Source organism: Syngnathus scovelli, chromosome 5 (genome assembly GCF_024217435.2).
Source record: "Syngnathus scovelli strain Florida chromosome 5, RoL_Ssco_1.2, whole genome shotgun sequence".
Lineage (NCBI taxonomy): Eukaryota > Metazoa > Chordata > Actinopteri > Syngnathiformes > Syngnathidae > Syngnathus > Syngnathus scovelli.
In genome coordinates, this window is record NC_090851.1 from 4,772,392 (window position 1) to 4,796,817 (window position 24,426).

Below are 24,426 nucleotides of genomic sequence, written 5' to 3' on the forward strand. Positions count from 1 at the left end.
AACGGGAGACCACAACACGCTCGAGTGTTGTCACACCATGTGGTTTTTCCTCGTGTGGCAAACACAGTCTCGGAAAAACCGCCAGAGCTCCAGGGAGGGGGCTTTTCTTCAGCGTGGCGGTCAAGATGGGAAACATGGAGTTTTTAGATGCAAACCTGAGTTCTGGTGTTTGGTAACTCCGCCTGCGGTTGCTATAGTTTGTGATTTGGCTGCCGGAGCGCCTGCGTCGTGTTGAATACTGAGATGGGCGTCTAGGCTCGACTCCAGCTACACACAAAGAGGCCTGCTGAAGTCAGACACAGTAGAAGAGCCATGTAGAATCGAGCGCGTCATGGTTGGGAACTGGACCGTGACACCTTTCCAAACTGACCTAATCCACATCAGTATTAAATCATTTTGAAGGCCAAATTTTTTCTGGTCATTGATTAGTAGTAAAATGCACACAATGAAGGGACTGCCCACCAACCGTGGGCACTGTAACCCCCCCATGTGATGTGACTCAGCCAATCAAATCGTTCATTCGGGGCAGCTTTATGCGGATTGGGTGTGTGTAAGGCAATCGGCGGTTAAGAATGTTCAGGGTACGAAGAGTTGTACTTTATATACAGCGTAGAAAAATAATGTTACACGTTGCACTATAATATGTGAATTATTCTATTTAGTAGTCCTGCACTTAAGACCTTTGAGTTGCACAATCTGAAATCCAAAGGGGTCAAAGACAAAAAGGCTCACTCAAATATTTACATCAGAACATTTTTACAGGTCTTGTAGTTGAAACACACAAAGATTTAGCAAAAAAAAAAAAGGCACCATAGCAAAATATAGATTACGATGTTAATATAAACAATACAAAATTAAGATCAAATTCTAAACAAAAATGCTTCTCTTTTACATTCGACAAAATAAACAGTTCTTGCAATCGTCTCAGTTCATTGTAAACTGCTGAGACCATTTAAAACTGTTGTTGCTAACCAAAACAGCAGCACGAAAGCAGTCTAGACAATAAATATAGTTGCTGTTGATTCTAATAGAATTTTAGAATTATATCAATTTTATCTCATACAATTATAGTGTTTTTTTTATGTGTATATCTATTGAAAGTTTATACAACTGCTTACTCTAACAAAATATTTGAATTTAAATTGGTGAGCATACCTTATGATGTTCCAGACCTGGGCTCAAAGACATTTTACTCTGGGCTGAACCTTAAACTAAATACCGCCGATGAAGAGTGAAAAGCCGAATAGTAGGAGAGAAAAGGAAAAAGAGAAAGAGAAGAGGGTGTGCGACAGCTTTGGGGTTTGGAGCTGTGCCTTGCTGGGGTGTGGTTTGGAATGAGGAGCGACTAATGGAAAGAAATACACTCGGCCCCCTTCACCTTTTTCACTCTTTCCCCCATTTTTCTTTCCACTCTCGCTTGCCTATGTAGTATCTTTGAGCGCAAGACGAAAGAATGTGTGTTCATGCATGTGTGTTTGTGTGTGTGCACACGCTGCGGTAAGTATCCCACATAGGCTGAGGTCTCGTAAAGCTCCATACCCCCCCCCCTCACTTTAAAAACTTGGCATTGAAGCACCGGGGTTACTTCAACCTCCAAGACCGCACCCTATAGCCTACACGTACACACACTACACAATGTTCCCGCGCACACACTCGGGAGGCAGGGGCTTATGTGTAATTGCAGGCACTCTGCCTGCATATATGAGTTTGATTAGTCCGAGGAGCAGGGAGCGGGTGAGGATAAAGCCGAGGCTGATTAGAACCAGAGAGTATCACTTGCATACAATGGGAGTCACATTGAAGCAGCTTTGGACCGCTCGGTCCAAGTTCAGGTATCAACTGTCCGCATATGTAGTGGCTATTATGCACAGCACGCTGCAAAAGGAGCTAGACATTGTTACGCTTTGGAAAAAAGAAAAGAAAAAAAAATAGAGGCGGTTATAAATTACAAGCATCCAGAAAGCAAATGTGCATTTTGCAGTAAAACGTTGTTGGGTTCTTCAAAGCATGCCAGGAGGTCCGTAGAAATAGATTTTTTTTTAACATTCTAAATATGATGTGGTGTCATTTATAACTAACAGGCGACGTTAGCGTGGCTCCTCAAATCCGCATTGTAAAAGTTAATTCAACGCAAATTTTGGTTAGTGTTGGAGCCAGCCGTTTCTCGCTACTGTAAATTCAAAACTGGTTGCTGTCGTCTCATTGCAGTCGCACGTTAAGCGAGTCAACATTGTCTAGATTTAAGTTTGCCAGGGTCCAGTGCTAAGACACATCCACCAAGAAGAAATTCGAACATTGAAGAAAACAAAGTATAATTCATATTAAAACCAACTGTATTAACTTTAATAACAAATGTCAAAGGAGTACCTCAAGGATGCGCCTTATGCCCCCTTGCCCTCATTTTACACTCAATTTTTTGGCAGCAGAAAATTGACATTTATCTTATTCATGTAGATTCTACTTTGGCTGAAATCTTAGAATATATGGAAATGGGACCTTGGAAAAAAAAAAAATCACGATTGTAATAGTTTTTTCAAAATCATTCCGCCCTAGATCCGTCATAAACTACTACATACTCCTATTTAGTTGGCATTTTTGGAGTAGCAAAGTGGTCTAGTGGTTGCCTCACAGTTCTCAGGCTCATGATTTTATCTCCTCTGTGGAGTTTGTGGCAACTCCAGCTTCCTCTCACATTCTCAAAACATGCACGTCAAGGTCAGTGGACACTAAATTGGCCATAAGTGTGAATATAAACGTGTGTAAGATACATGTGTGTACCCCGTTTCTCAGAAAGGATGCACTAGCCCACCCTATTGAGGGTAAGCAAGGATGGAAGAGAAATTGCAGTCGCTTTACATAGTTGTTCTTTTCTAGTTGTGCTTTTGAATGTCAAATGTAGTACAGACTGACACAAAAAAAGTCAAGCTTTTCCTTTAACACGTGATGTTTGTCTAACAAGATGCACTTCAACAACCTTTGCACGGACAAACTCAACTTTAGCTTACAAACAATCCACAAATATGGCCAACATTCAGTATTGAGAATTTAACACACTTTTAAAAAAAGGCAATTTAACTATGAAAACATTGAGTTTGTCACGGAAATGTTTTATCGCATATATTTGAATCATTATAATGTCGGAAATGTTTTTTTTTTTTTTTTGTGGTGGCACTTTGCATAAAAAGTGGAAGACCTGCTGCAATTCTGGAATAGCAACTTACCTGCCAACAGATGGGGACTTTTGAAAACGATAAATGGACAGTTTAAGAGAGCTTGTTAAGTAAAATACAACTCAGTTGTTTGTTAAATTGTTATTGGGACATTTAGAAGTCATCAAGGGGTGTCTGACAGGATGATAACATGCATGGAAACGAGGAAAAGAAATGACATGTTTGGGCATGGGTCTTATTAAATGCATTGGAAAGGGAGCAAAAAAATAAGATGGCTTGTAATTGTTTGCATTGCCATAATTATATCATCTTTTTATTTGTGCAGAACATGCACCGTAATGGAAGCTTACGTGTTTCATTAACCACAGCCTTTTCATTCTGTTCAGTTCTGCAGAAGAAAAGGTCGGGAGTTTTCGAAGTTCTAATAAAAAACAGTCGACGTACAGTAGAGTACAGTTTTGCGAGGGGAGGGGAGTGAGTGAGGGGGGAGGGCATGAGCGAGGGAGGGAGGGAGGGAGGGAGGCAGAGCAGAGAAAAAAGTTTCCCCTAAAAGTTGGTGCGGAGCTCGGCGGCACAGTGAGCGAGGCGGGGTTAGAGCCTGCACCGAGCCACAGCACCGAGCCTCGGCCAGCCTTTGCAATGCGGCACCGCAGCGATCCTCCTCCATCCACGTTGACTCGCGACCGCTCCGACCGCCACCTGTAGACTCTCAGCCATGTACTCCCCTTACTGCTTGACACAGGTACGCACTTTTATGTTGTCCTTTTGCAAAAACGGAAAAAAAAAATATTTTAATCGCTTTGTGGCTTGTCCCGTTTTCCGGTCTTGTGTGCCTGCCCGAGGCTGTACGCCGGTTGCAGAGTGCGTGCGAGCTGCCGCTTTTTCGCCTTCCTCCCCTCGGAATTTCCTTCACTTTTGCCGTGCTACTTTTCAACCTAAGATCTGCACTCCTCTTTTATTTTGGTTTTAACAGCGCTATTGCATTTGACGTTCCAGTGCGGCGCTGCGCTATCGAGAGAAAATGGCGCTTCTCCCACTTTATCTTTTATAAACCTATCACGAAGTACAGTACAGTGCAGTACAGTAGATTAGTGTGCAAGTGTTCGGGTTTGACCCTAATTAAAGTGAACGCAAGTAGACTTGAAACCCTACCGACAGGTTTAACCGACTTGTTGCGTTCACGGACCGAGGAAGTGGGAGATGAGCCGTACGCACGCTCTCGTTCACGGCCAAGGGCGAGTTGGCGCTGTCGTGGTGCTTTCACGGTCACGGTGGACGCCCTCATAAGCGCCCCCCCACTCACGACGTATTCACGGTCACGTCATTATTAGTCGGGAGAATGCGTTTTGCGTGCACGCGTGGGTATGTGGTGCGTTTAGGGTGCGAGAGGAGGGATTAATAACATTTTTGAAGCACGGCGTTTTCTTTAGTGATTTTAAAAACCTTTTATTTTAATTATGTTAAATGAATAGCAGGTATTACATTAACTGCATGAATATAATTCATTAATTGCATGACAGTATGCATGTGGTCATAATTTTGTCTTTTTTTTAAAAAAATTCATAACTACAGTAATGTTGCTTCAACCTATTGCTGGAGTTAATAATATGTGTGTGAGTGATAGGACACATTTACTGTTTTAAAAGCCTTGTAACGCAAATATTGTATGTTATGCTAAAATATAAATCAAGTTGATTTTCCAAAATGACATTATAGATAAATTCTGTATTAAGTATGCACAATGAAAAAAAAAGACAAAAGTCCAGGATCTGGTTCACCTTCACTTTCAAAGCATGTTGCCATAATAATCATTATAATTTCCAAATGCTAAGATTTTTTTTAGTAAGTAATAGGTCAATGATTGTTTTGATGTGATGAATCACACATATTAGTATTGTTTGAATTATTTCACATAAATTTAATAAAGGATCACAATAAAGGTCATATTAAATGACCTTTTATTTTTTTTCCAGCTCTTTATGTTTTGTATAATGCAAATTTGAAAAAATGTAGATTGTGCCTTTTAAAATGAGATTGTACAACAGACAAAAGCATTTTTTTCCTACAGTTTTAGGAAATGTTCCATATTAGGTGGAACATTTATACCTTAGCTTCACCCACCAGTTATTTTTTTTCCAACAACCTTTTCCATGCGTGATGTAGGATTTTCATTACTCACTAATCAGGTGCTACCATCACGCATATTGCAGCAGTCATTACTGAAGTAGTTTATCATTTCTACACTTTTTAATAATTTTTCAATCATAGCAATTTTACCCTGCCAGTTACCTTTTTACTGACCCAAAACGTGCTATCCACATTTTTCCCCCCCCAATCAATGTTGAAAGCTCAATTCCATAAATCAGACGACCCGTGTCCTTAAACGCAGCAGTGTGTTGTGTGCGTGTGTTCGCGCAGGCGCGCGCACGAGAGCTCCACATGGAAAACATGTGGATTCCCTCTCAGTGTTACTTGAAGAAACACGTTTCCTCTGCCCGTTTGCACAAGTGAATCACACAATTTTTAATCACTCTTGTATATGTTGAATTAATCACACCACTTGTGTCCTTTAAACGACTCCTTACACGTCCCTTGACCTTTCTGCCGTCTGCCTCTCTGGCATAAGGCACTGCGCGTGCATGTGTGTGCGGCACATTTCCTAATCAATATTCTATTTGATTTCTGCATATTTAGTAGAGACGATTTGCAAGCCTGCTGCTATGAGTGTCCGAGTTCCCGCCGTCTTTCCGTTAATTAAAATGAATTGGCAGATATGGGCCACGCAGTGCATGATGGGCATGTTGCAGAAGATGAATATCAAATTCGGGGAAAAAAAAAAAACCGTAGTAGGTCATTTCTATTCGCTTTTAATTTGGAAGCCACACTTTTTATGACGTGAAGATACGCGCGCACCGTGGTTTTGCGTCGTACGTCGTTCCCTGATCATGCCTCGTTAAATAATTAAGATTTATATTTAGAAAAAAAAAGTGGTGAAGACAACCTTTGAGTGCATTATTAATAGTGCTAAAGAGCTTTGTTGGAAATGACCGTGCCCGAAAAAGGTGCAGCCAAAAATATGGAACTCTGGCAGCGGTTCACAGTCCTCGTGACGGAGAAAACGTATTTGCATAAAGTTTTGATGCGATGTGAAGGTTGCGGGGGCGTCTTTAATTAAAACTTTTATGTGCGGTGTTTTCAAATCAATTATCTCAGCCTCCAGTTAAGTCGCCGCCAACGCTGCCAACTTTCGAGTCTGCGTGCAAACTAATGAGATGCACAACTTGGTGCAGGAGATTGTGCTGCGCACTTTAGGAGGGAAATAAAGAACTTTTATTCTCTTTTATTCTCACTCATTAGGGTTTGATGTCAAATTATGTATGCTTGTGATTATTTTTTTTCATTTATTATTTTAATGGGGCTTTCCATATTGTTGGCGCAAACTTGCTCAGCCTCCAATGCATACACTGACGCTGCAGTTAAATATTTATTAATTAATTAATCGGGAATGCAATATAGAAAATTGATGGAAAAAATCAAAATACTCATATTGCTCCCAACATAAAAATTATTGAAAATTATGTGAGATGCTATTGAACAGCGGTCAATAGCAGCATATCATACCAGTTTGCAAATATCTTACGATTATATCTCCGCGACCTTCCTGAAATGTCTTTCTGTCCGTAATTTTTATTGGCTTTATGATATCTCAGCGGATTTTTTTTTTAAATACTGTATGAAATATGTTGGATTGCTTTTCTCTGAACATTTGCACATTGTTGGAGGGAAAATGAAAAGCATTGCTGGAATGCTTGGTTGATTTTTTTGTTTTTGACACAAGAATTTTTTTATGAAGAATATTTAAAAAGTAATTTCCAGCTTGAGGTGTTTCTAATTCTTAACGCGTCTTCCTCCACATTCACCTAATTTTTTTCTTATATTTTTTGGCACACTGTTGCATTAATGTGAAAGATTGATTCAAGGAAAATATTTTCTGTGATCGTTGACGGCACTCGTGAATGCTTGTCTCAGCATTCACATACCCGCATTTTTTTTTTTTTCCCCTTTCCGCACAAAAGCACCAGTGTGAATGTCTGTCACTCAGTATCCCTCCCCAAAAGTATTTTATATCCACAAAAGCATTAGTGTGAATGCTCGTCTCTCAGCATCCACACAATCATGTTAAGGTACACAACAGGAAAGTGACAGAATGATGGAGGAAATTTTTGATTTGGGGCACAAAAGTGTAAATGCGAGTCTCCGCATCTTTTCCGTCATAGCACTATTTCCAAATGCTTGACTCTTAGCAGCCTGTGGCATAATTGAGCAAAAGCTTCACAGTTTGTATTGTTTTCATGGAGCCCTAAGTATAAAGTAAGGTAGACTTTTGTTATTTCGTAACATGTTGCGGTCACGCACTAGCTCAGGGCAGGCCCAGTAAATGCATTGAAGAATAGGTTTGCTGTAGTGGAAGGAAGGCCGGCTGAAAAGTGGGCAGACTTCGGTGCCAGGACGTCAAGCAGGCGGTGGGATGCAAGCCGGCAAGCAGGCAGGCGGGCAGGCGCAACCCAGGGGTACATTGTGTTCTTTTTATTTATTCATCCTTCCCTCTGGTTGCAGACCAGGCCCACCTTACGCTGCTTGGCCACTAAAGTGAGAGCTGGTGGGCTGCGATGGGTGGATGAATGGATCCTGGAGAATGGCACACTTTAGAAGATTCATTAAGATGGCAAAGGAGCAAGGAAGCATGATTTGCAGACAGGGGTTGTTTGGTTGAAAAAAAAAAAATGTGAGTCTTGGAGGTACGCTCAATTCAGCAGTGTGCTCATCCCTTATCTGCACAGTCTCCCTCACTGCCCATTGAAAATGGATTTATCAAGCTTAACCGAGGCACTTGGCACGGGAGAGTAATAGGTGGCTGTCCCCGCCATGCATGGAAGTTATTGTGTATGCAGATATATGTGCACGCGTGAGAATATAGCCTCCCTCTTGCCTCCCAGTGCGGATTAGCTTTACGCTGATCTGCGGCCAGTGGAAGCGGGCGGCCCCTATAGCGGTCTTGTGTTGTTTTGCGATATAGTTGTATCGAGCGGTCATGCACGTGTACTCTCGGCAGAATCTGAAATTAGACGCTTGCCACATGTGTTGCACGCAGATAGATAAAAAAGAAAAGTCAATGCGCGCTTTGTTTGAACCTTACAGCCTTGCTCAGGAGAATGGAAAGTACCATCGCTCGTCACGTGCAATCGTTTAATCTTTATATAATGGTGTACCTTGTCACATAAAAATGCAGGAACTGATTTTACCTTTGGTCCACGTGTGTCAAACTCAAGAGTGTGGGAAAGCAAAGTCAAATTCTTTCAAATAATATTCAATTTGTCCAAACACATTATTCCGATTAATATTACGGAATGTGAATTAATCAGCTAAATCCACCTATTTTGTTTCTACCTCAGGCAGCGGCCATTTTGCCACTTTCCGTCAACTAAAAAAGCAAAATGCACCTGTGGAGTGATTCATTTTTAAATACCTACGAATCTGTCGGAGATATTTTTAATTTTTACCCCAAATTTGATCTTTCTGTTGTTGCTACTTGGAGCTTTCACCAAACTGTGCCACTTTCTACATTTGAGACTCGCAGGCGGGACAGTAAAAACTTTCATCCATGAATTAAACATAGCAGCAGCTGATAAGATGATCAGATGGTGGAAACGTGAGTCGCCCGCTCCGGCGCATCCCTCCTTTCGCAGCTGCCGGGGGCTGACTCCCCCCTTCACCTTAGTCCTGCTTGTCAATTAGCTCTCTGTTAAAAGAGGAGTGACGGTTAGAGCGAGATCGGCATTGTTGTGGGGGGGGTGAGCCGGCCTTGTTGTTGTGTTGTTGTTTGTCTCAGGCGGGCTCTTTTTTCTTACCCCCCCCCCCCCCTCCTTTCCCTTCGTCACCTATTGGTGTGTTTTGCGTTCGTTTTGATTTTCTCACAGGGTCTTTTGTGGGGGTACCCCCCACTCAATGGGACAATGCAGCCTAGCGTGAAATTAAAGCTCTTAGTTAGTTTGGAGTTGCTCAAAAGAGGATTTTCCACATGCATGCATTCATCGAGCCTTCCATACGCTATAGATATAGCTAATTAGAGGAAGTACGCCCTATGTCGAGCATCAAGGGCCCAATTAAAAGAGTACCTCTGTGTGCAAGATCTAGGCCAGAGAAGCTATGAAAGCATTTCTATGCGTGCGTGTCTGTGAACCGTATGCATGCCTTCTTAATCCAGGCGGGAAGAATGTGAACCAGACTGATACGAGAAGTTTCATTAACATATGCAGCGAGTAAATCAAGGGAAGACTTGCGTCGCGGCAGACGAGCGTCTGATTGGAAACAGACTCGGGGCCGCTCCTGCTGACTCGTCCAAGTCTTGTTTTGGATGTAGTCCACACCCAAGATGTCTGTCACGCACGCACATTCGATTTAGTCCGTTTGATTCTACGGCCGCCGGCGCTCGGATTTGTCGGAAAAGCCCACTCGCTCTGTAATGTTTGAGAATTTTCGCAAATTATACGTCAAGGAGGTTGCGCAACCGTGACATTTAGATCCCGATGAACTTTACATTGACGGATTAACCACACGACCTACTTTATTTGTCACGACTTTTTCGATTATTCTGCCGACATTAAATGTGTGTGTGTAGCACGGAGGCCACACAGCCTGAGGGAGGCGGTGGCTGAAATATCAAACAGACCTCATAAATGTAAATGATAAAACTAGTTTACCAGCATGAGATACTCCCCAGTATTATGGAGTCATTTGCAAGAACGCACAATTTCCTCGCTGTTACCGGGGAGGGCCAGTTGGTGAATTGGACATTGTAGAACAAAGTGTGCTACTCTCTGATCCCACAGTTCCCCACTCGCTCTCACTCTGTCTCACTCTCTCTCCTGTCGAGAGTGCTGGCAGCTGGCCAGGGGTGGAAAAATCTATAACCCGTTGCGTAATATCATATCTTTACCTCAACTGAACTGTAAGATCCACAGTTGTGGCGACAGACAAACGTAACTTAAGTGTGCACTCATGCTTGTGCGATTGTGTACGTCTCACACACAGACGCACACACACGGCAGAGAGCTTTGTGTGGCTAGTTAGCAGCACACATCCTCACATTAACAGTATCACACCACTTTGATCAAATGTTGCTGACAAATGTTTTTCGGCGTGGAGTGGCGCTCACTGAGTGACTCGCTGCCAGTAATTAGAGACACTGTGAATGTTGTCTATATTTGAAAGAGTGAAGAAAAGTGAGGTTTTTAAATATAAGTAACATTTCAACACTGCAATTGGCAGCCGTAAATTATATTCCTGACCTAATTAATTTACTTTACATGTTCAAAATTAAATTGTATTATTAGGTGCAATATTTATTTCACGATTTATTCTATTGTTACATTATTTTATTCTAATGTGCCGTACGTTTATTTCTGATCATTAAATATTTTTGCGATTAAATGCTATATAAATGAATTTGACTGGCTATATAAATAAATTTGACCGGACCGATAAAAAATGAAGTATTCGAGAGTGTCTGTCACATAAGAATAAAAAAAAAAAAATAAAAAAAAAATAATAATAACACAGTACGATGTAATGTAAGTAGAGCCTTAAAACAAGATACGGGGGCATGTTTTTTTTTTTTTTATCGCAGCGAGCCAGTACATGCAGTGCTCAAATCTCTCGCTCTGTGCCGAAGAATCTCCAAGTCCTAATTTTTCCGCCATGGTCCAATGTGCTTTTAACTTGTCACTTGTTATTAAAGTTAACATTGTATTTTTGTTGTTGTTTTTATATTTTACTACTCGGCAGAGGGCACATGTGCAACGTGACTCACTTTCGATTTGCACTCTCGTCAATAAAAATTAGGACAAAGTGTTTTATTGTTTTCACATTAAACTTTTACACTTTTTTAAATACACTTTATTTATGTCAAAAAGTATTAAAGATTACCAACTGCTTCGTGAAATGGATTGCGTTTGACTTTGGAGGTTTCACTTGATTTTTTTTCTCAATACAGAGCAGTGATTCACAAAAATGCGTATCAATAAACCTCTATCAATATCCGTATGGTTCTGTTTGGAGCCAGCCCCGAGTCGAGTGGGCATGACAGTTCTATTTATTTCCATTGGACATGGTCGCACTCACCGAGAATACTTGACTTGTATCAGCTGCGTGGTTGCTCTTATCTCCCACAGACACACAAACTCGACCTGCTGCGTAACCACGTTTTGCCCTGAAAGGTAAATAGAGACTTGCAGCAATACTTGCAGCCATGCCGACAAACAAAGTCTAGTCATCTCTCGTAATACGATCCACGCAGTTACCCGAATACAATATCACATGCTCGGGTTGATTCATTTTTGATGGTTGTGATTATGATTATTAAATGCTCTGCAATGGTAATCCTCATGTGCAGCCAAGCATCATGCCTTTGCTGGGAGGCAATTGTTTGTTAATGCGCCAGTGAAACCCAAAACACATACAGATGTGTGTGGGACCCGACCGCAAAGTCTTTGCCATCGCATGCTCCCGCTTGATTTTTACCAGCCGGCTTATGGAAACTTTACAACCGCCTTTTTAGCGCCCATGCTAAACTCATTTAGCCGCCTCATGCTAAGCCGCACAGTAAAGTGTGTTAGTGCGGTCGGAGTGGTTTTGGGGCCAGTTGTTGGGGAACAGCTGCACGAGTGAGACTAAGCAGGGTGGGAAAAGAGACCCGGCATCTTTTTTAACCCTTGTGTTGTGTTTTGCATGTGTGTGTTTGCATGTGTGTGCCCAACTGACTGCTGAAATGTTTGTGTTTATTGACTCAAAGAGACGGGCCGTGGATGCATACACAGCGGTGTATGGGTGGCAGGGGTCCAGGCTTGGGGGAAATGTGTGTTTAAAGTACACACCGGGCTAATTATGCTGATTTAAGCATTCTTGTGGTCCTCCCAACGGCTTGCGGTGAGTTAACTGGCGCAGGGGGGGCGGGGAGAAACGGGAGGTAGGAGATAAAGAAGTTCCCGATAGCCATAGAAGGCGGCCTTAAACGTCGGGAGAAGAGGTGGCAGTCGGTTTTAACATAAAAAAATGTTGCCCCAGACACTGATACAAGGAAAAACATACACTGCCTTGATATTTCGCCGCCCCCCCCCGCTCCTCTCACTTGAGGGTAAAGCCCGTTCTGCGTATTTATTTTTATATTCAGATGTTACGGATAGCTCCGGGAAAAGGCTGTCCCTTTTCCCAGCAAGGGGAATTAATACTGTTTGAATGTTCTCTCCGAAGTCTAAAAGGGATGAATTTTGCAATGGAGGTTTGAAAGTGAAAACCTAACCACTGCTAAATAAACAAACCAGGCTTGATTAAATGCGACCCTTGTTTGTTGACTCTGTGTCCTGGCCTGCGTGTGGACACCTGTCTCCTCTTTTTTTTGTTTTGTTTAAAATGCACATGCATACGCCTTGGTGGTAACGTTCGCATGCTGTGCGCAAAATGAAAGAAAATATACACAGTTGGTGGTAGGGGCAACAAAATTACATGGCCACAGTGTAACCCACCAAGCACCCTCCAAATGGGATACGCTACATATACAGTATATGTATCGTAAAGGCTTCCAAGAATAGCATCAACTCTGGTTCCCCAACCCGAAATAGTTATAGGCTAGCACGTGTCCTCCAGTTTGTAGCTCTATAAAACAGTTTAAAAGAATTAGTACATCTTTTTGTCCCATCTCAAGTACTGAAGTATTGCTTAAAATTCAAAATAAAAATGGTGTCTAGACAACTAAATCCCAAAGTGTTATTTCCCATAAATGCAAATCTTGTCATAAATTTGATGGCTTGAATTAAAAACTGTTTTGAATATTAATATCATTGGTAAAAACTCCCCCCCCCCCCCCATGTAATTGAGAGCTTGCTTTATTATTTGTTGATTAATTTGGCTCCAAGTGGGAGCCCCAGTGGTGCCTCATAATTTCTGTCAAATCAGATCGCAGCTTAATTAGTGAGCGGTATCATTGTGCATCGGTAGTTACTTGTATCGTAAATATGTCGAAATATTGGCCGTCGATCAAGATTTGTATCGCGCTTTGATTCACGTTGTGGTGTGTCAGTTGCAATGAATTGTTTGTGAACCTTAGTAGCCGAGGACAATTCCTCTGGAAATCATCGCAAAGGAAGAAAAATGGTTTTAAGGTTCCCGGTGATGGAATCTCACAGGATCCATGCGGTTCTTCTTCACAAGATCAACCGACACCGAAATTCATATGCGTTTTCCTCTTGAAATAACATTCTTTGCTTTCCTAACACCTTTCTCGGCTTTCCTCCTCCTTTTTATTGCGTGTTGTCTTACATTTGCTTGCACAATCTCATCTCGTTTTGTCTTTTAAATCAGCCCAGTTTCTGTCAGCCTCCTCTTGATTTGATTCCCAGAGGAAGCTGAAGAATTATCTGGGTTTAGTTGAAGGCTTAAAAGCGACTTCCTACCTGCTTGTCATCTAAAAATAATTCGTCCATTCAATTTTTTTTTTCCGACGTGAAATGTTTGCTATCCACACTTTGAGTTTCTTTGGAGATGTGAAGGAATTCTAATGTGTCTCATAACCACATTAAAACCCTCGGAGGAAATAAAGGCTATCAGGAGAAACAAATCTCTGGGTTTTCTCCACCCCTTAAATTTAAAAAGTGTGTAATTAGAATTTTCCACTCAAACAATAGTCTAGTTGTATTTAGAAATATATTTGTTTTTCCCGCCAGGCAAAACTACCAACAAAAAAACTACCAACAAGGAAAAAGAGGCCATATGTTTTACTTAATATATTTTTACAGGTACGTTAAATAAAAAAATTCAAATGCATTAGTAGTGCAAATCCTGAAAGAATTCTAACAGGATACAATCAGGGCCGGGCCGTGCCCTCTCTGACATGTGGCAGTGGAAAAAGGGAGCGAGGGATTTGCTGGCTTTATTATTAGGGCCTGTGAGTGTTGTTGATGGAGCGGCTCCGGCGAGTTGACACACACACAGACACACACACACGCAGACAGCGGTGAATGCTACACTGAGCAGAGGTGTCAGCCTTGGCTGCTGACTCTATGAAAGGCAAACTCTTAGAAGTGTACGTTCGTGCGAGTGTGCGCGCGCAAGTGAGCGAGCGAGCGAGCCCAGCACTGAATTGCACGTGTGTGTTTGTGTGTGTGGGTTTAGTGCTGACGGCCAAGAAGCCTCGGCAGCATCTGACGTGGCAGCTCTTGCTGCTTTCAGTCCAGCCAGCACGCTCCTTCTGGCGCACTTTCCTGTGATACTATCTTTTCATACAATCACATATTTATAAATGGAGACTGACTGGTGTTTTGGCATTGAAAATTGATAAACACGCCATTCATGGGGGCGGCAATAGCGCGTCTAGAAAATGCATTCTTGTTTTTTAGTTAGTTAAAATGGAGATTGGAACATGATCAATTGATTTTAACTTTGGCATGGAAAAAAAAATATTGCTACCTGTTTTTTATTTCCTTTGTCAATTAAAAAAAACCTTCTTCCTTGGCAGAGGTAATAAAGTGTAAGAATTGAAATAATCCGGTTTTATTTATTATCCGCATAGTCACAAAATGTTTAAAAAAAATTGTTCAATGTAACCTTTTGTTCATTAAAAACATTTTAAAATTGGATATTTGAAATTATGAAGATCCCTAAAAGTCACCACAAATGTCATTATTTAATTATAAGAATTGGTTCCTTTGTGCAGAGTTGGCAAAAGCATTACTGCATTACTCGCTTGCAACCAGCAGGGGCGCTGTTGACTCAATCTCCACTCATTTCCGGCCTAGGAACGCTACATTGTCAGCTAGCTTTACTCACTATGATTACTGTATATATTACATTAGCATTGAAGGCGAAAATTCTGACTTTTGTCGCCCACCTATCCTTATTTTCCCACTCTTCTTTTATCGAGGTGGGTTTTACTATGTCCCCTCAGAGGACATGTACTTATGACTGTCTCCCTGCGGTTCTGCGGTGTTCCTGAAGTCTGCGCGAGGTGGTGGTTTGGCCCGGGGAAGTCAGCCAGCGCGGTCGCTGAGGAGATAACCTCCCGTCAATGTTTTGTGTGTGTGTCAGTCCTCGCTCTTGTTTTGCTTCTCCATGGAAGGCTAAAATGGGAAAGCGGTGGTTTGAGGACAAAAGTTTCAAAAGGAGCTGCTCTTTATACATGCGCGGTGGTGAAGGCTCTTTTGTTTCTCGCCCCGCATGCATTTGTCTGCATCCTCGGCCGCCTTCCGCCCCGGCATGCCGCTCGCTCGGCAGGGAATGCCACTCAAAATGGGCAAAGCGACCTTTAACCCCCGAGCTGCCAGCTCAAGACGCGCTGTCCGTCTCCCTTTGACCTAAACGCGGTCGAGCTTAGCGGAGATTAAGAGCCAACTCCGCGAGCGCCATTTGAAACAGACACCTCCTAACCCTAATGGGATCAATGTCGGCCGAGAGGCCACTTGGAGCGGGCGCAAAGCCTCCGAGTCAACACGGAGAGACAGACAGACAGACAGGCAAGGCAAGGCAGAGTGAGCAGGCAAAGACCCAGCTCATATCATGCCACGGGGAGTGGGCACCGGTTAACCCTGGTGGCGCCAACCCCCAGCAGGCAAGGCTCCAGCTCACATGATAAGCAGAATTAAATCTGCAGGCTTCAGTGTCCCCGATAGGACACGCTCACCAACGTGGCCTCTCATGCTTGGCATGGCTTCCTTCTCATCTGCAAAGTTGATTTTCATTCTTTCCTTTGTGGAAAGTCACATATTGTAACCTACAGCAACCATCTTCTGCAGATATTTCATCTGATGCCAAGTTGGATGATAAAAATCGCATGGATGCAACTCTGATTTGTTTGGCTCTGGAAATTCATTTTCTCAAAGGAAATAACTGAAAAGAATTCATCCAAACTATAAAAAATTTTTCAATCCAACTATAGTTTGAGACGTTACAGTATTGCAGTATAATTTTCAGTGGGTATGGAAGTTCCAAACAAAAGTTTTAAATATTTTTTCCCAGACTCCAAAATGCCTTTGTTATGTAAATGATGGACAAAAGTGACACTCTTTCATTACATCTGAGTCACAATTTTGCAAAACCACATTGACTAAAAAGTGAAGCGTACTTGAAGCGCTAATGCTAACTAGCACAAGCGGGCCATCGCGACAAGTGCCGATGTTGAGCAGCAAGGCCCCGAGGGAAAACTGTAGCAATAAAATAATGAAGGCAAAAAGTAGTGTTAGCCCGAGACACTGTCTAGTTCGGGCTGAAAGAAAGAAAAAGTCGAAGGCGGGGTTGCACAGACTGAACGTGCGAGCGAGGCGGGCACATTGGCAAAGCGTTTTTTTTTTTTTTTGAATAAAGGGCGAGGGCACTCTGCCCGGATTTTGGAGAGAGGTTGGCATCCCGCCCCGCCCGCAGACATGAGGAATAAAAGAATGAAGGGGAGAGAAAGTCTCTCAATAGTGCATCTCTTGTGTGAGGAGACGGCGGGTCCTCGCCGGCTGCTGCCGCCGCTGCTGCTTGTTAGGAAGGGGGGCCTTTTGGGTTTCATTATCTGCTCCATTCTCTGTGTATTAGCTAACTATGAGGTCCAAGACCTCCAGGCCCCCCTGCGCTCCATGTGTGCTGCCCGCGGCGTACGCTTGTCGGAGGTGTTTGCGCTGTGCACCCCTCAGCTATATTCAAGGCAAAATTAATTCAGATTTTATTAAAAATAAACATTTCCAAGGAGTAAGAGAACCTTTAAGTAGGGCGTCAAATTCTTCCCCCCCAACCTACTGGCTACTCTTTGTGTGTGTTGCAAGACGGGACATCGTTTGAAGACTCCCAAAAATATGAATAACGTTCTCATAGTTACCTCAAACTCGAGTAATGCTGAGCATATTTTCCCACGCAACACGATAGAAATGAAATATAACGTAAACACTCATACGGCGCCTTCACTTATACCGTATATGCTTCACGTAATGCGACACCAGCCCGTCTTTAGTTCTTCACTTCAAATGTTTGTAACCTTCCCGATGTCTTCATAACGCATAATGTTGCCCAGTTGTGTTTAAAAGAACTGATAACATCGACTCTTGCAGAAAGGCGTCTCTCGAATCCAGCGCGCCGCCGCTATCTAGATGAAACGTCAGTTTTGCATTACCGGGGCGGTAAGTGTGTAGCATTTCGCTGTAGTCGGCTTTTCCCTCGCCACAAAATATTTTGGGTGTATGGAGTTTTGAGTTTCCATCCACCAAAACCAAAGTCAGAAAATCCCCCATTTATTTAACGGTGGTTGCAGATAAATACAATCAAAATATGTTTCTAATTAAGTGTATGCGGTGATATTTATGCACAGAAAAACCACACGAGCCTCATGAAAATACGAGCGGAATAAATCTGGAAGTATGAAAAATGATGAGCTTCTTTGATGTGCGTTTGTCTTCTTGCACAAACGTGGAATATTCCATAGCTCAGGCGTGCAGCGGGCAGAAGCCGCGGCCCGCTAGCGGCGCGCTAGTGGCGCGTTAGCGGCGCTCGCGTCTCTGGAGCTGTTTAAAGTCTTCCCGCCTGCCGCCTCATGCCATAAATGACTTCCAGACTTTCACACGTACTAAGGCTTCAGTGTTTAAACGCGCGTAATTACAAACGATGCGCAGACACACACTTAACATCAATCTGCAGTGATGAGATGGGAGGAAAACGAGGCGCGATGCTTTTTGCTTACTTCCGTGCACCAGAGCGGCAGTGGGAAGGAGAGGGAGACAACTATTGTGTGTGGGCTTGGATTCAAAAACTATTTCCAAAGAGCGTCATGTCAACTGGTGTGTGATGATTTCATAACCGTGAAGCTTTTGAGGTTGCAAAGCTTCCGAGGTTGGAGTCGCCATTTCGTTCACTGGGCTGCTCCAAGCACACCTTCCTTTCCCTGCTCTCCTCTCAGGAAGACAACATGGAAACCGGGAAAGGCTGGAATAGGACTAGATTTGTGACAATTGATCTCAAGTGCCTGGTTTAGGTGACCTTAAGAGCTTTGAGAGTTTTAACTTTGCATAAAAAAAAAAAAAAAAAAATAGGGGGAAAGCCTTATAGTGCTTCCTTGATATTGCTAGCACACTTGTCAATACTGGACGTGATTTTGCACAGCAGATGTCAGGGATGAATTCCACTCATCACATGTTCTGACATGCTGAAACCTTCATCAGCTCTCTTTTTGTGTGTGTGTGTGTGTGTGTGTGTGTGTGTGTTTACGTGCATGCACATACGTGTATGTTTATCATACTTTGATCTCAATCAGAGTTCTATTAAAAAAAGTGTGTGTGCGTGTGTGTGTGTGCGTATGCCAATATATATAAACATGTATATAAAACTACATGCATATAAAAATACATACTACATATATCTAATATATATAATTATGGTTGTTCATAAAATAACTACTCCACAGTACAATAATGATATTTAGAATTTTGGTTACTGATATTAAGAAACATCGTTTTTTAAACCGCAGATAAAAAAATTAAAAGTCAATTACATGAATTAGGTCTTTGAAATTATACAAATATATTGTGTTGATTTTGCAATTAGAATTAGAATGAAGTCAGCTTTTGGAATAGTCACACTATGATTTTTTATTATTAATTTATTTCAATCATCATTTTCTCTTCTACACATGTTTACCAAATTAATTTTCCGCGGCATTACTGACGTGATACCTTGGCTGTGTTTTGACACATTTTGTCATTGAGTTCATGAAGAGCTGAACGTCTCAGTGCAAACAGCGCAAGTGCCACTTCACCTTCGGTTAATTGAACAGCAAACGAGAGGCAATTATGTGTGTTTTATTTATTTATTTTACATCGGTTCTATTAGAAACTGTTATCAGTGAATGAGAGAGAAAAAAAAACTTTGCAGTGGATATACAATTAAGGTTTGGGGCGTAGCCTCTGCTTGGGAGATGAACCCTGTCGGGATGGGGGTTTTCTTGGCCGGCCAGCGGAACAAAGGTCGACATTTAGTGAAACACAGAGCGTGGCATGCACAGATAAGAGGAGCCCTCGCGTTAATGCCAAGCTACTGATCCACACACACACACACACATTGCGGCCGTCTCGGGCCCAGACAACTACCACCTGGGCAAACACAGGAAACCCTAATGGGTGGTGGAATTTGAAAGTGTTCAAATATTAACGCTTGCGGTTCTCCTTTATTTTTCATTACATGAAAACCTGGCATTTAACCAGGGGTGTGTAGACTTTTTATGTCCATCGTACGTATGCTAGCCCGAATAAATGACACCCGGTTCGGTCCAGATGGGGTCGGCGCCTTCCCCAGTCAGCTGCCAGCTCGCTATCGAACCAGTTAGCCAAGCAGTCATTCGCCCAGCCGGCCAATCAGCGGACTGGACCTCTTTCGTCGTCCAGACATTCGCTGAGCGAGCGGGCCAGGCTAGCGCCAATGGTGGCGAGCGCCAAGTAGACGACTTTGGCCTTTTGTAAGGTGTTCGCACACAAACACACGGGCGGTCGCTCCCATTGCTCGGCAGGCGGCTTGGCCCCGCTACGAAATGTCTGGGCCCTCAAGTTTACCGCATGACAAGTTAGCTGTTCCTCTTGCCGAGATTCCGAGTCTAATCCCTCGTTGAGTAATAATATTGGAGGAAGAAAAATTACAAAATACTTCAGGCTCGCGAGGGCATTTGTAGAATGGAGATCATATTAAAAGAAAAAGTTGGCAAAGTCGGGTTATGAGAAATAAGAAATTTAAGAGTAACAACCCTAATTAACTTTTTTAATTTTGCAATTTTACTAAGTCATTATTTTTGCTTTTTTATTGAGACTTTATTCTTGTTCAGTGACAACCTTTTTGCATTTTTATTTTTAACTTCCTTTTTTCTCATTGCATTATGAATTTTCTCATTTAATATTCCAACTTTTTTTGTGTTTGCACCTTTTTGACTTTTATAGTAAAGTGACAAATTAATACAATCAATTTTCTGCTGTATTGTAAAAATATGCTATATATGTCCATTTTTTTTTTTTTTTTTTACTTGAGAGGCATGTTGGTGGGTGGTTGGGGGTGGGGGTGACAAGCATTTTCACCCCCCCCCCCCCCCCCCCCACACACACACACACACACACACACACCTCCTCCTCTCCTTGTTTGTGTGGCAAATCCGGGAGCAGCTGCTGGTCCCAGGGTCTAGTGGGATTTTTGGGCCTGTGTTTTCTCATGCCATCCAATGCCAAGGTGCTGTAATGCGAGCGGTTAGTGTGGCAGGAGTGGGGGTGGGTGTTTGTGGAGAGGCGGGGGTACGGTTGAGGGGGTCGCGATGGTGGGGGTCAGTCGGCAGGTGGTGTCTGGATTGGACGCATGTAAAGTTGTTATATCCTCTGGACTTTGCCTTTTTGCACTAGATTGGAACCCGACTATTTGGCTTATGACGCACCCTCACTCTCTTTCGCTCGCTCTCCCAGCCAGCCAGCCAGCGAGTGTACAATCCCCCCCCGCCAGCCCCGTGCCTCGTTGCCTCTGCCCCTGCCGTCGCTCTTCCCTCCCTCCTCGGCGCTACGAGCGTGCGTATTGGCTGTGCCGCCCGCGTCTGGGTGCCAAATAGGTGGTCCCTGCGCACGTTGGCACACTCTCAGTCAATGGGCGCAGGAGCAACGTGAGGAGGAAGAGAGAGAAGGCAGAATTGGAGGCAAAGAGGGCGAAAAAAGAAGCGGCACTCGGGTTTGCCAGCGCTCGCGCGCACTCTTCCAACATTGATTCCGTCCTCTTGTTTTGCTTTTTTTTTTTTGTTTTTGTTTTTTGAACCTCCATCTCTGTCCTGTCCAGCTCTCTCGCGGCCTCTCTCTTGCTCTCACGCTGAACTCTACCAGCTTTGCCAAGAATTGGTTCTATATCCCATCAAGATATTTTTCTCCGTTTTTGACCATTTGATCAACTTGATTTTCTTAATGCATTCATCCTTGTAGTCCTTTTTGGGGAACAGTGAAGTTGCTGAAGTTCTTTACATTCTTCTTCTGTTGTGCTCTTGAACAACAACTCTCCTGCTCCTGCTACACTACCTCCTGTGTTCCTTTGCTGGTATTACATCGTGCCCCTTGGCTTTTTTTTTTCCCCCTCCAAGCTTTTGGCTGCCTTCACTGGACAGCTAAGCATTTTTTTTTTGTATCTGATTTTTTTTCCCAAAATATTTGACCATTTCTTCTGTGCAAATTGACTCAACTAAACAGTTTATTTTTAAAAAAAATATATTTTTTGCAATCTGCTGGGTCATTTTATGATGAAAGAGCAAAATGGTAACTACCATTTTATTTTTGTGTATATATACATATATATACACACACATATATTCTGTTCATTTGATCATTTTATAATAATTGTGAAAATATTGATATTTTAAAATAATTCTTATTGTTTTGATGCATGCAGCAATATGAGTTACATGTCACCTGTCTAAGTGCTGTATTGAAAGTGTTTGCTTCAGTGTGATGTCCGCCGGGGAGAGTGTCAGGCACTCTCTCTCTCTTTCTCTCTCTCACTTTCACACACACTCTCTCGGTCTCTCTCTCTCTTTTTCGGCGCCTCTCGTTCATTCCCTCGCTCCGCTCGCACGGAGCAGGCGCCGCTCCTCCATGCTGCGCGCCGGTGCTAACTGCCTCACCTCTCTCTTCCCGTCCTCCCCCCCGCTCCCCCTCTCCCCGTCCTTCTCTCCCCCGTTCTCCCCCTCTTCGTCCTGCTTCCCCCCGTCCTCCCTCTCCTCCTCCGCCCTCCCCCCGTCCTCCTCCCTCATCCAGGATGAATTCCACCCCTTCATCGAGGCCCTGCTGCCCCACGTCCGCGCCTTCGCCTACACCTGGTTCAACCTGCAGGCCCGCAAGCGCAAGTACTTCAAGAAGCACGAGAAGCGCATGTCCAAGGAGGAAGAGCGCGCCGTGAAGGACGAGCTCCTGGGGGAGAAGCCCGAGATCAAACAGAAGTGGGCCTCGCGCCTGCTGGCCAAGCTCCGCAAGGACATCCGGCCCGAGTTCCGCGAGGACTTTGTGCTCACCATCACGGGCAAGAAGCCCCCCTGCTGCGTGCTGTCCAACCCCGACCAGAAGGGCAAGATCCGTCGCATCGACTGCCTGCGCCAGGCCGACAAGGTGTGGCGGCTGGACCTGGTCATGGTCATCCTGTTCAAAGGCAGCCCACTGGAGAGCACGGACGGCGAGCGCCTGGTCAAGTCTCCGCAGTGCACCAACCCGGGCCTGTGCGTCCAGCCGCATCACATCGGGGTGTCCGTCAAGGAGCTGGACCTCTACCTGGCCTACTTCGTCCACACGCCAGGTATGTGAGCAACTCGTTCCTCGTGGGAGGGCAGAGGGCTTGAACACTAAAAACATGAACAGGGGGCAGCTAAGCACTATTTAATATGTACCGATTACATTTGATGACACATTCGAGCACTTAACGACGAAAACATTAAGCATCTTTCTCGAAAATCACGCACAGCATGCCAGTGAAAGTGAGCTTTAAAAAATAAAAACCTTCCGCTGAGGTTTTTCCAAAATTAAGGCCTTGGGCAGTCTTAATAAAAGACACTTACTTCATTCAAATATCTGACAAATGCCACAAATACAAGACACAACATCATCATATTGTCTTTGCAATTGTTTTACTTTAAAAAATTATTATAATTTTTTCAAATAGGTACCTTCACTAACCAAAATGTAACAAAAATGTTTTAAACGATAAATAGGCCCTTTTTATGTTAATGGGTAATATTACATGTACAAACAGCCATGAAATGATTAATAATAGAAATGTCATAGAATTTATTTTTTTTATTATTTCCTTACGCTTGCTATGTTGTTTAGTATTTGGTGTGTGTGTGTGTGTTTGTGTGTGTGTGTTGAGGGCATTGGTCCAACATGCCCTGGCAAGTCCATGCTGCTTTTTCCAAGCGAAGCATTTGCCCCTTTATATAAACACATAGTTTATTTTGTATAAGCGTGTGTATTTGTTTGTGTATTTTTACACGATTATCGCCACAGTCAAATTAAATGTTTGCGAGACAAGGGAGCGTCGCTGTTTAGAACATTTTTTTTTTTCTTCCAATTCTGATGAAAGTGCATGTGCCCCGATAAGGCCATTGTAGCCTGGGATTGTCATTTGGCCAGAACCCAGAAGTGTGCGAGTGTGTGTGTGTTTGTGTGTGTGCGAGCGTTGCGAGTCTCCTGGTCTCAGGCTGCTGCCGCCTTCACAGTCTGCCTGAACGCCTGCGCTGCCTTGGACCTGCCTGCCAAACAAACACACACACACACACACGCACACACAGACAAGCCACGTTCACACCCATACACAAACACGCAGCTAAAAAAAAAGAGAGAAAAAGAATAGACAAACAACTCATCTTTGTACCGTACTTTCACACGTCGAGCCAAACACGGTTTTAGTCCCATACACACACCCACACAGCACACACACGCAGCCAAAGACCATCCTAGATAGGTTTTGATATAGCCAAAGTGTGTTGTATCACAGCCATCACGATGGATACACACACGCACACACACACACACACACACACATATTCAGCCAAACATTGCTCGCTCCCATGCAGCCATTTTACACCAAGCCAAAATACTGTTTTGTGTTGTAGTGTTTTTTCCCAACACACACACACACGAAACACATTGCAAAGCCAAATCCTCTAAAAACACACTTCACCATGCTACACGCAAACACCGGCTCGTGACCTAATATTATTTCAGCTGGATTTTTTTTTTTTTTTTTTGGGGGGGGGGGCATTTGGAATGAATGTCGACTAGCTCTCTCACAAACACAACACACAAAAATGACTATTTATGCTATCACAGCCTCCCGTCCGTATCCTCTCGTCTTCCATACACACACACACACACGCGGGAACACACACTCGCATGAAGCCACAATCTCAATCCAGGCCAAACAGCTCACAACTCTGGCAGCTTTGCTCTGTGTTGGTCGATTTGGGGCGCATGAGGAAATCTCTTTTTAATGTTTTTCCAAATGTGCTATTTTAATGAGGATGAATTTATTTTCCTTTTTTTATGTTTTTACAATATTGAGCAAATATACACTCTTGACTCCAGCTGGCTACATGTGTTTCTCCCTTAAAAAAAAAAAAAAAAAAAAAAAAACTCCTACAATATATGTATAATACTAAAACAATATTTCCCATTTAAAATATTTA

The 24,426-nt window shown here is 43.2% G+C and overlaps 1 protein-coding gene across 15 annotated transcripts in view; it reads left to right on the forward strand.

Moving 5' to 3' along the window:
• Positions 1-24,426, forward strand: part of nfixa (nuclear factor I/Xa) — a 97,343-nt gene that overhangs the window by 9,442 nt on the left and 63,475 nt on the right. For 12 of the 15 annotated variants that reach the window (XM_049721080.2, XM_049721078.2, XM_049721083.2 and 9 more), the window contains exon 3: positions 22,007-22,538. In XM_049721080.2, coding sequence (XP_049577037.1) covers positions 22,007-22,538 — 532 coding nt within the window. Of the gene's footprint in view, positions 1-3,701; positions 3,913-20,568; positions 21,509-21,589; positions 22,539-24,426 lie in introns of those variants that run through there. The other 3 variants (XM_049721074.2, XM_049721076.2, XM_049721070.2) reach the window with 3 other exon arrangements.